General features: G+C 44.2%; 2 protein-coding genes across 7 annotated transcripts in view; one reads left to right on the plus strand and one right to left on the minus strand.

Annotated features, from left to right (window-relative positions):
- Positions 1-875: 875 nt before the first annotated feature.
- fam131aa (family with sequence similarity 131 member Aa) lies at positions 876-7760 on the plus strand. The gene is made up of 5 exons (XM_037458638.2): positions 876-1405; positions 3553-3664; positions 3754-3930; positions 6265-6402; positions 6545-7760. Exons 2-5 carry the CDS (start codon positions 3574-3576, stop codon positions 7075-7077), a joined length of 939 nt encoding a protein of 312 aa, XP_037314535.2. The 5' UTR covers positions 876-1405; positions 3553-3573; the 3' UTR covers positions 7078-7760.
- A 1790-nt stretch (positions 7761-9550) lies between these two features.
- Positions 9551-12569, minus strand: part of LOC119209353 (chloride channel protein 2-like) — a 44559-nt gene continuing 41540 nt past the window's right edge. For all 6 annotated transcript variants that reach the window (XM_062557649.1, XM_037458631.2, XM_037458629.2 and 3 more), the window contains 5 exons: positions 12282-12341; positions 12024-12062; positions 11829-11933; positions 10889-10975; positions 9551-10768 (listed from right to left, as the gene is read on the minus strand). In XM_062557649.1, coding sequence (XP_062413633.1) covers positions 10253-10768; positions 10889-10975; positions 11829-11933; positions 12024-12062; positions 12282-12341 — 807 coding nt within the window. In that variant the 3' untranslated portion in view covers positions 9551-10252. The remainder of the gene's footprint in view (positions 10769-10888; positions 10976-11828; positions 11934-12023; positions 12063-12281; positions 12342-12569) is intronic.

The raw sequence follows: 12569 nt of genomic DNA on the forward strand, positions 1-12569 counted from the left end.
GAAACAAATTGCTGATGTAATTGCAGTGTATACTTTTCCAACAGAAACGGCAGTCCAGATGCAGAGAGGTGCTTTAGATAATCCATCGATTATTAATTGTGGAATTTTGTAAATATTTTTTTGCTTTCTTTATTTAAGAAATTATTGCTTCTTTTGCATCGGGAACTGGAAAGGTGAGGAAATGGAGCATTGCAAATAAAGGACTTATTAAGTTGCTGAGCAGAGTTTTGCTTTGAACGCTGGTTGTGATTTTCATGTTTCTTATATGCAGCGCTTCACATGCAATCATGAGGGGAGCGCCCTACCTTCCCCTCCTCACTAAGGGCAAGTTGAATTTTGTTTGATTTCATCTTGTATTACAGAGCCTGGGGAAACCCTAATATGGTTTATTCAGTGAAGATTCAGATGTCCAAAAGCAGTTATAACAAATACAGAAAAGGTGGAACCAATATCAAGTGTGACTTATTAATCAAGTCACAATTTCAGCATTAATAATTGGCCTTTTGCTCTAAATACAATTAAGGACTATTATGTTGCATATCTGTTGACTTAAAACCAATCTAAAATGATATTTTGTCCCCGATTTAAGAATTGTTTAATGCCCCTTAAAGAGTAAAATGTATAGGTGAAATAGCCTATTTAGCACGTAGACTCCAATAAACGGTTTAAAGTAGTTGCAAACACCCTTTGTCTGCGTGATAACTACACGAGCAACCAAGGGTATACAAATGAGGTCACAGCGAAACAATTTGAATTTAAATACGTAATTTATTTGAAATGGTTTAAGTCGAAATGCCTCAAACCATCGCTGTGAATTATTTCCAAATATTGGTAAACCTTTTAGGGGGACACATTCCGGACGGACAAGGACAAATTGGTAAAGCTGGCTCTTTTATTTTTACATTATTTTGTATGAATCACAAAAACATTTCTGGATCCTTCCAGGGTCTTGGTGTCAGAATGCGGTCTTTTTTTTCACACACAACCCGCACGCGTCCTCCTTGATCAGCTCAATGTGTGCGGTAACAACGCATTTTTAAAAAGTGCTAATCATCCGCAGTGCTTCCCGGGTCCAAACCTGCAGGTTACCGTGCGTCGATCTTGGCCGCGGAGGGGAGGAGGGGAGGAGAGAGAGAGGGGGGGGGGGGTGAGGATGTGACATATCCACGCGTCGATGACGCTCGCCATCGGGAGACATTTGGACAGCCGATGTAACCCACATACCGCGCAACAAATGGTGCGTCCGTGGCGGAGAGCTGTTGCTGGAGTTTTTGGAGATATGTTTCCTCCGACTGAGTGGCGTTAATGATCCGCTGCGGGGGGAACCACGCGCGCGCTATCATCTGTTGATCGGATTGGAGACCATTGAGCGCATTATCATGAACCGCCGCGGTCCGACTTACAGGTAGGTACCGACAGAGGGACGGGAAGGGGGGGGGGGGGGTGCGGCGTCGTTGCGAGCATCATTGGCGCGGTAGAAGGGCAGAATATATCTTGGCATCTCCGCGTTGTTTATCCGATGCGGCTTTGCAGCTATTGGTATGCAGGTGGAGGCTTCAGACGTTGCCAGGAAACTCGCTGCTGCATCCGCGCCTCTCGTGCGTTTTTTCCCCCCCATGATTGTACGCTACGGGCCTGCACCGATCAATGGCGGGGTGATGTGTTATTCGGTAGTCGGGGTGTCGCGAAAAAACATCATCATCATCATCTGCAGCTCCTTCCATTAAGGCCAGATGTTTGGCTGCAGTCAAACTGGCTCGATCCCACTTGTTGGTCAAACCCTCCCCAGTGGCTGATGTCTTAGTCCATGATAATGTTGGAAAGGGCACACAGCAGTCCGCCTCTGCATCCAAACTGCTCATGGAAACAGGATTTCACGCGACTTGATTACAATTGCAAACGCATGGTACACACATGTTGTCAGGAGGAATGCCAATTAGCAGCTGGCAATCAACGGGTTGAAGTGAGAAGCACAATTAAGTGCTCCACAGAGGCTGAATCATGAGCAGGTGTGGCAGTTTTTTTTTTTTTTAAAGGGAAAATATCTAAAGGGATGATGTCTGGGGGACATTTCTGTATAATACAATCCACACTTCTAACAGTTTGAAGGGATTTAAAATGCTTTAGAGTTGTGGAATGTGTGCCTCAGGAGAGCTGCACATGTTTATCAGTGTTGAGCATGGGAGACGTCTGCAGTGCTCACAGGTTTGTGTTGCAGCTGAAAGCAATGTCAATGTTGCTCGGGCTCCATATCGCTGCCTCGCAGCTCTCTACCCGCCTGCGGGCCTCTGACAAACACTTACTGTCAATTTTCAGACTTCAGTGTAAGCCTTTGGTCACCATCGGGAGCCTCCTCTTCCTCAGCTGCTTTTGGATGGCGTTCAATCAGGTTTCCTGCTCGGTGAAAGCTGCACCTGCCCTAAAAACAAGCCGTATTCCAAGCACCTCCAGCCGATTAAGCTGACCCACTGGGGGAAAGCTGCATAAAAATAGATCCAGGATGTGTCTTAAATATAGTCTTTAAGTCAGTTACAGACACTTAAATGTTGAACAAAGCTAATGCAAGATTGACTTGGATGCTTGTTGCCCTTTTCATCAGGCATGAAATACACTTCAGAACGGAAAAAGCAGCACAATCGGCACATGTTCAGATCTCAAGAATTCAAAATGATTTTGAAAAAAAAGTTGCAATAGTAAGTTAAAAGTAATGGATAAATGGCTAAAATAGTTTGCTAAAATAAACTAAACGTAATGGATAAACACATCAAATAGGTAGTACAAAGGTTTGAATATATATGTTGGAAGTCAAATAATTGGCAACCTGACTGACCTTCTAACAATTTGTTGCCATAGCAACAGAGCTCTTATTGCAGGCTAAGCCAGGGGGGAGAGGGGACTAACCTTTGACCCAGATCTACTGCACGCCGTCATGTGGTATTGGTTTTGAGGTGGAGTAATAGGGGTAGCAATATCACTTTTAATAGGGATCAGCAGCTGGAGGGTGGTGCTGGTCACACTCCATATGTTTGCCCGGTCACATTGGAGACTGTCCCCACTACACTCAACTACCCCAACCATTGTAACCGGCTTACTCTGGCTTTAGCATCTGTGCAGTAAATGTAGGGCAATGCTGTTTGCCTGTCTGTGCGGTGGTTTAAACCATAAACCCGAGCTCTGACTTTAGTTGTGCTGGTTTGCTGCACTGTAACAATATCTCTGCATGCCACGATGACGCTAAGATCCAGGAGTACAGAAAAAAGGGAGAGACGGGAAGAGGTAGGAAAAGAAGTTTTTAAATTATTATTTTAAAAGCGATACAGATCTCCGGTCAGGATGAAGTTTTTTGCCCTGTGATTCATATTTGAGTTTGAGCTTTTCCTTGACTTGCTACTAAGTTTCTCACAGGGTAAATGTGGCCAAAGAAAACATTACCGGTTTTGTGGAATACCCCAAAAAAGTGAAGCATTTGACCCCCCCCCCCCCAAAATGTATTTGCTGCATCTCTGCGTTGGTACAAAACAGCTAAATGTAATGGACTAAAATCTTTTGCAGGTGAAATTCGAGGAGAGTGAAATGATTCCAAAGTCAGGAAAATCTCCAGCAGACTCGCGGAAAAGTGTCGGCATCCATGAGTTTGCAGCGCTTGCCAGATCCTCCTTAAATGGTACCCTTTTTACTTATAATTAGTTTTAACTGCGATTAAATGTCCGGAGTTACAAGTTGAGGCCCTGTGCTCTACCTCCCTGTGTCCAGGTATCTCTCAGGCAGTGAGGGACCATGTGACCAAGCCCACCTCCCTGGCTCAGGGCCGGGTCGCCCACCTCATCGAGTGGAAAGGTTGGCCCAAACCTACCGACCCCCCGCCGGCAGCCGCCTTCAGCTCCTACTGCCACCTGACTGAGGGAGAGAAGGAGGCCCGCTTTGCTGCAGGTATCCATGTTCATGGGCCACATGCATCCTCCCACTTGGCTTGGTTTAGCATCGTCTCCTGGACGCCCCCCCCCCCCCCCCCCCCCTTCTGTCATGCTCCTGATCTCCTAGAAGTCCTGTATGTCAGTGGTCCGCTCCACCCATGGTGCCGTCTCCTGGGCGATGGCTTGTCTTGGTAGCAGATGGTGGCTTATTAGAACCCCCCCCCCCCTTCTCCCAGAGCACTGCCCACCAATCGTACAACAAGAAGTGATGTAGTTCAGCTCTGACTCATCCTCCCGCTCGCTGGTGACATCGGCGAGGTTTGATCTAGCGAGAGGGAGAGAGGGGGTGAAGTACATAGTGACGGAAAACCATGTACATCGTGTCATCGGTGTATTTATTTGTCTTTCTTCCCGTCTTTCTGTTTTTCTGTAGATTAATGAAACAGAGCTTGTGACGTGAGCGGAAGGAATTAGTCGAGATTTTATTGTTTACTATCTTGATAATTAATTATTTAAAAGCACCAATGAAAAACGACGCTTCCAAAGACAAGGTTGCAGTATATGAAGGACTCATTTTGCTGTTCCAAGAGTTGGAGCCAAACCTGGAGAAGCAGCGTTCAGTTTTCTGCTCCACAAATCTGCAGCAAACTGTCAGAAAGCTGCAGGTCTGCTGAGACTCAAACACGCCAATTAGAACTGAAGATGTCTGTTCGCTGATGCCTTTAATTAAACCAGATTTAAGTATGTTGCTTTTTCAAAGCTGTTAGTTATTATTTTAATTAGGGCCGGGAATTACGATTAATTAATTACAATGTGAATTAAGATTAATTAATTACACAAAAAATAACACATTAAACATTTTTTATGCATTTTTACACTTATTTTTTGCACCGCGGAACGTTTCTCACTGGATGAGTTTCGGAGGACCGATTATACTGGAGCACCAACTAGCGTTCATGACTTCAGACAACAACAAACCACAGTGAACATGAACGAAGAAGCTGACGAGACTGTGTCGGTTGGCCCCGTGAATGGGACATTTTATTATAAAAAACACACGGATGGAAGCTTCAACTGTTTCAAAGTTTACAGTTTGAAGCCCTGACTGCAACCAAACCCTCCTTCTGAGAGAGCAGGTTTGAACTGAGGATCCTCCACTCTTCAGCCTTCCTTCTATCTCCCTGCACTGTTCCACTACACACCTGTTGATGCTTTTGAATCCAACCTCAATTCTCATAGATTCTCAGGCTGGAATCCACAACCGTTCCATACCGTTATAATAGAATTGCAGGTCAAGTAAAGTCATATAATGGCATTTCTAATAAAGCCCTAGTTGATTTCACTACTTTTATGCTGTGATCCTTATTTCACTTTTTTCGACATGTGTGCTGATGCCCGCGTGTGAATTGAGAGGATCCATACCGACTCCCCTATGGAGCTAAACCAGTCTGAGGGTCCTCCTCAGCTGAGTGGAGAATAAATCCCAGAAGAAATAAACACGTTTGACACACGGCACCTTGAGGAGAGAGAATCAAATCCCAAATGTGGATCAGGAAGGTCAGCTTTGATTCCACTAGAGACACCAGAACTCACGATGATTCACAGTGTCACTGTTTGTTTAATATAAAATTAGGGCCGGGACTTTAGCGCGTTAATTACGATTAAACCAGATGACTGGTTTAAGGACCAGGGTAACTAAGTCCACGTCTGAAAAAATAACCAATGTTCTGAATGTACTTGAAAGTATTGGTCTACTTAAAAAAACATAGTTTACAGAAGGTCTACTTACCTATAGGCTACCTGAATTTCAGAAAGTACTATATTTCTAAATATGCTATTTTTACACTTGTCTGCTGGAATTGGTTGAACAAAAATAAAAATCCATGTGAAAAAAATTACTTCTCACTGTTCTCAGGTCAAATATTTATGCAATTAAAATGCGATTAATTTCAATTAATTTATACAAAGCTTCTAATTAATTAGATTAATATTTTGAATCGAGTCCCGTTTAAATCAATCAATCAACTATTTTCAAATTTTTCCCTCATGTTTAGATGGTTTTAATGTGAAGCACTTTGAATTGCCTTGTTGTTGAAATAAATTGTTCTTGTCTTGGTCTCGCTCTGATTCCCATTTAAAGAAAAATCTGAATTTCAGAGAATTTCTTTTAGACTAAAACGATAATAAAATATAATAATAATACAAGCAAAACCTAAAGAATATTGCGTTTATAATTTTATTAGAAATGTTTACATTTGAATGTCAAGAAAACCACCCTTTGGTTTATCTAGTCACCCTTAACTGCTTCTTTTTTTTGAATGGTTGTACAAATTTGTGTTTTCCCCACTAGGAGTGGCTGAACAGTTTGCCATCGCTGAGGCTAAACTGCGTGCCTGGGCGTCCGTAGATGAGGACGACGAGGAAGACTCCAACGATGAGGACTCCCCCTCCAACGGAGCAACTCACACCGCGTCCAGCCGCAGCTCAGGTACCCACCGACCCCCACCGACCCCCACCGACCCCTACCGACCCCTACCCGCTTGTTCCTTTCATTGCTCAACGCCTTCCTCGCTGCATCTTCCCATGCTCTATCCATTTCCAGGTGTTCTCACTTTTTGCTTATCCCTCAGACGCCGCCCCGTCCAATCAGGTGGACGGAGCGCAGTGCCAGCCTGATGTCGAAGGCCCGGAGGCGTCCCACCGGCCCCTGTGCTCGAGCAGCAGCAGCAGCAGCAGCAGTGGTGGTGGCAGGCCGGCGTCTCACAGTGACCCACATTCATCGAGGACGAATTCTCCAACTTTACCCAGCGACTGCATGAGTCCCTTCTTAGAGGAGGAGGAGGAGGAGAAGCTGGACTGTGGCAGCGAGAAGCCGGCTCATCTGCGGGAGCGCCACGGTGACGTGTTTATCCACCACAAGCCAGAGTGGAGGCCTCGGGCCAGGAGCAGCAGGTTCGACTCCTGCTACTCCACCTCTCGCTCCGAGTCCCCCGGAGAGGAGGACGAGGAAGACGAGGACGAGGAGGGCAGCGTGTTCCATGAGTTTCGAGCGTGGCATTCCAGCCGGAGGAGCTTCTTCTCCGACCGGGCTTCCTCTGGAGTGGCGTCCTTTGACGAAGAGGAGAGGGATGAAGTGGAGGAGAAGAAAGATCATTCGGTGTGATGTGTTGTTCCATCTTTATGTCTCTTTGAGTCTGTGTTGATTTTGGATGTGACATAATTGGTGCAATCCTCTCTCCACCTATGATGATCATCTTCTGTCTGCTTGTTGCGTTCCGTCTCTCATCCTCCAGGCCTTTCATGTACTGATCTTGCTTCACCGTTAATCACTGCTGTAAAAGGTATAAAAGAGAATATTCGGAGAGTTCGGCCAGAATGTAAAGCTGTTGTTCAAACTGAGTTTTGTACATTTTTGTGAAGAGTCATGTGATGCATTAGTTTTCTATGGATATTTTGCTATTTCTTTTAGGTTTTTTTCTGGGTCTTTGTGTCATGTGGGTCAGGCAACGTTTGATACTGAATGTCTGAATGTCCTGATTGGCTATAAATATCATTCGTTTTTGAAAGAAGATATTGTCCCTATTTCCACACAAAATAAAGACAGTGAAACACAACGCATCCTTTTAAAGGTGTTTTTCAAATCATTTTTAATCATTCACTCATGTACAAAAACAATTTCATGTTCTCTAAAAAATAACAATGGCTGTTTGATTTCAAATGCATAATTCTCCTATGTACAATAGCATGTACCTGGATCTGATTGGTGTATTTTCATATGTACAAAGCATATACAGGCCAGTGCCATATAAAGGGAGATACTACAGACTTATTGCTTAACTATATACGCTGCAAATTAGCTTATACACTCTATATTTAATGCCTTATTTGTTATCTTGTATGGCGAGCACTACTTCACATTCTATGTGCAAACAAAAAATCAAGGCGCTAATAAAACGTTGCACACATGGTTAAACAGACAAAAATGAGCCAGAGTTGGTGCGCTGCAACGATATGACATAAGATAGAGAAGAAAATATGGCTCAAAAGTGCAACAGCATGAAGCTGAAATACAAGGACTCGCACACACACACTTTGCTCCACGACATCGCCGTGGGAACCGATGTCACACAGTAGTTACATTTCTCAACATTGAATTCGGAGGCCAGTTAGGATTAAATGTACTTTACATGATGGATGGAAGATATCTACAGGCCGTATCCAAAAGGCTGTATAATTGTGTGTTTTTATGTGTACTCAATACAACACCCAGTATCTTTCTTTCAATCTGAGACCAAGTGCTCTTCCTTTATCGCGCCCGAAAGGCATTAAACACGCATTAAATTCACATAGCAGAAGATGAAGGGGCAGTTCAAGTGACAAGCCTGACGGTCTACATTTACCTTATTGATCAGCCCCTTTAAAGCCGCACAAGGCTGCACGTGCATTAAATCGTAGTCATGGTAATTACAATGTGCTTCACCATCATCTGGAGTCCTGCGCTAAGCTTGGTGGACCTCTGGAAGCTGCTTCTGAACAGTTGATCCCAGTGCACGAGGGGATTTCACTGGCTGAGATCAACACCAACATTTTGTAGTTAAATGAATAATATATAAATACTGGTAATGCTGTGTGTCGTAAACAATGGAGTCAACTAAAGATGACACTGCTGCTTTTAAACTGCTTTTTACTGCGTGCTGCATATCAGCCAGCACATGAATAAATAAATGAATAAGTATTTCTTGCCACTAATTTAGGCTCTCTGAGGTACTAGTAATAGATGGTGGTTTAGTAGTTTGAATTTATACCATCATGTGCTCTTTAGAACAATTGTCTATGTTTTTTCTGTGCTTTCTTTTATTCTTCCCCCGTCCATTCCTTATGTGCGTCATTGTTATCCTTGAAATGTGATTAAAGTCATGTTTACAGGGCGTTTGCCATGAATATTTCAGGAGTCTGGACCAGATGTGAGCATGGCATGGAAAGTAAAAATAATCTCTCTTGAACAAACAAACACACACACACACACACACACACACACACACACACACACACACACACACACACACACACACACACACACACACACACACACACACACACACACACACACACACACACACACACACACACACACACACACACACACACACACACACACACACACACACACACACACACACACACACACACACACACACACACACACACACACACACACACACACACACACACACACACACACACACACACACACACACACACACACACACACACACACACACACACACACACACACACACACACACACACACACACACACACACACACACACACACACACACACACACACACACACACACACACACACACACACACACACACACACACACACACACACACACACACACACACACACACACACACACACACACACACACACACACACACACACACACACACACACACACACACACACACCCCTCCCTTGCTCCTAAAGGGTGGAACGAGCTCTTTGATGACATCTTCTGCCACAATCTAAAACCTCTTCAGATCATAACTTGACTAAAACACTAACGAATTGTAGCACTTAATAAGTACAATTTAAGTGCTACAATTCGTTAGTGTTTTAGTGGCTCTTATCTATAGCAAGTTGTAAATGGGCTGATTTAATGAAATTGCACTTGTTTCTTGTTTTTTTGAGTTTGTATCCTTATGGTTGAAATGCACTTATTGTAAGCTTTGGATAAAAGCGTCAGCTAAATGACATGTAATGTAATAATATCGGCGGCATCTGCCTTTAAAGCACATGAGCACCCATCCAGGTGTTTTCAGATAATGTGGCTAATTAGACCTTTTCTCAGAACCACAATTGATTGATATGAAGTGACTGTCTCCTGTTAGCCTTGTTACACTTGTTGCAAAGGGGGGGGGGGGTTACCTAATTAAAGTCCCATCCAAACTGCGGCTCAACCTGAGCAGAGGGCTAATCAGACAGAATAACTGGAAGCACTTATGAACACATGCCTCTTCAATAGGAATACGAGAGAATGCGGGGAAGCCAGCAGATGTTGTTTTTGATCTTTTCATGGAACTTGTTGACAATAATTCAAATATAGATTACAACCAGTTTTATCCTTTTGAATGAGGTATTTGCACTGTTCGAAACACAATGATGAATGTCACATTTACACCTGCTTGCACGCTCAATCACGCCACAACAACTTTAGAAACACAAGTATCTAGGCTGGACTCAGAGGTGAGAGTAACCTCTACAAATGTAAGAAACGTCAAAATTCATGAGGCGACAGTGAGAGATTTCCCCCCCCCCCCCCCCCTGATCATTTTGAGTTATCCTCAGTGTGTGCAGGGAGGGCCTCTCTCTCAGGTTCTGATTGGTCCTTGATCAGAGACGAACTCCCCTGTTCTTGCTCTGTGCCGTCCTGCTCTGGAGTGTGGGTGAGGGGGCCATAGTCCAAGGCCAGCTCGGATTCCTCGGTGTGGGAGGGGCTGCAGTCGAAAGTAAACTCTGACGGGTCCTCGGTGAAGGAAGGGCTCTCCTGGAGCACCAACTCCGACGACTGACTGGAGACGTCCCCGGGGCCGGTTTCGAACTGCAAGTTCGATTGGTCCGAGAATGTGACGGGGATCTCTTTGTATGGGAGGTCCGGCTGGTCCTCCACGTCTGGGGGGTTGGGTTCCCGCGGCAACGACAGCCCTCTGTGGCGGATGCACAGCTTGTGCAGCTCCGTTACCTCGGATACGTTCGTGTTGTTCCCATTGTCACGGAAACTGGCCAAAGGAGGGCGCACTTTTACTCCAGTCACTGTCACCGAGCCCTCGATGGCCTTACGCAGCTGGAGGCGCAAAGCCACGGGCGGCAGGGCGAAACGCAAGGAAGCAGAAAGAATAAAGACGTGAGGCGTGTACCCATCTATTATCAGAAGCTTTAACAATGAAGGAAATCATATGTGCACCTCTTTGAGGGAGACCACCCCAACCAGACGTCCCATGCTGGTCACATAGGCGTGATCCAGACCCAGCAGGGAGAAGATAGTGTGGGTCTGTGTGGGAGGAGGGATGGGTCATGAATACAGATTCAGAGAGGGGGAATTATTATAGGAGGATATTTTTGCCCTTTGGAGACAGTCACTGATAAGATAAGTCACACATCGTTGCTGTGAGGTACGGCTTTGGACACCAACCATCACTTCTTGTTTCCTGAAGCATACACATGTATCCACACATTTGATTTTGTTGGTATATTGCTACTAACCTAAAGGGTAATAGTCAAATGCTCACAAGTAGAATAAAAATTCAGAAAATAAAATAGTAAATAAAGTCAGTCACTCTTAACCAGCTGAAACAATGACGTGACCCGTATTTGAGTACTTTTACTATTTAATGTATATTTTTATATTAATTGTTTGTATTATATACTTTAGAATGCATGATATCTACTGCTACTTTTACCTGAATATAATATTAAACCAATGCAGACATCATTTTCCCCCACGTCTGTTGGGTTGGGCCATTATCAGTCTGATCTATTAGTGTAGTGAAAGTACTACAGCAGTTAAGAATTGCATTATAATTAAGTGTCATTATCTCTGTTGGCAATGTTCACTGTTCACCTTATTCCACAGAGGTTGTAGGCATGTTAAGCCTTGAAATAACAGAGGATGTTAAAGCCAGAGGTTAAACTCAACATCAGACTGCATTTCGAAAGCATCAGGTTTGTGTTCCAACGAGTTCTCAAATTAGACCACTTAGTGCAGAAAGAAAATGACTAAATATGATGTCAGAAATGAAAAGAAATGGCAAATATGGCTTGCATATTTGCAGGGCATTTCATTTTGAAATATTAAAATAATTCGTTGAAAATAAGCTACGGTGGACGTGATGTTGATATAGTACCTTATGCAAAGATGTTTGTTCTACCAGCTGAAAAGGAGCGGGATCAATCTTGCAGTTCTTAAAATCCACCGGCTCATCAAGCTGCTGCTCCTCCCACTCCGCTACCTGCAACGAGAAAGATGACGGGACGCTAACACACGTAAACTCCAAATATACTAAGATGTATTCTTTGTGTATTTTGTGTGAAGGTCTCACATCTGATGGGGTCATGCCATCTTCCCCTTCGGGAGAGTCCTAATAGACAAGTCACTGTTAATAAAGATCTACAGACAAACAATAAGATCTCTCAGTGTGTGTGTGTGTGTGTGTGTGTGTGTGTGTGTGTGCGCTTGTGCAAAGCCCCTGCAATTCTTTGACTGGTACACCTTAAATATGTTGGTCGCGCACTCACTACGTCTGTGTCGCAAGGCAACGGTTACTAAGCAACAGTCTCTGGGCGGCAGAAAATCTTACCGCCATGGAGATCCTCACGCGTTTGGGCCTGAGCTCCGGAGGGGTCGGACCAGCCGGACTCTTCCAGCCGGGGAGAGAGGGTGTCAACACAACACAACATTAACAGAGTATCACAAAAATTGGACAGGTTTTTCCATTTTCAATCAGATCCCAGTCCGACTTCTACTGGGAGACGACCCAGTTAGTTAGTATGCTAATATTTGCTAATTAGCACCAATCACTCTATCAACATTCTACCTGCTAAACATGAGCATGTTAAAAGAGCATGCAGATGTTAGCCGTTAGGTC

Source organism: Pungitius pungitius, chromosome 15 (assembly GCF_949316345.1).
Source record: "Pungitius pungitius chromosome 15, fPunPun2.1, whole genome shotgun sequence".
Taxonomy (NCBI): domain Eukaryota; kingdom Metazoa; phylum Chordata; class Actinopteri; order Perciformes; family Gasterosteidae; genus Pungitius; species Pungitius pungitius.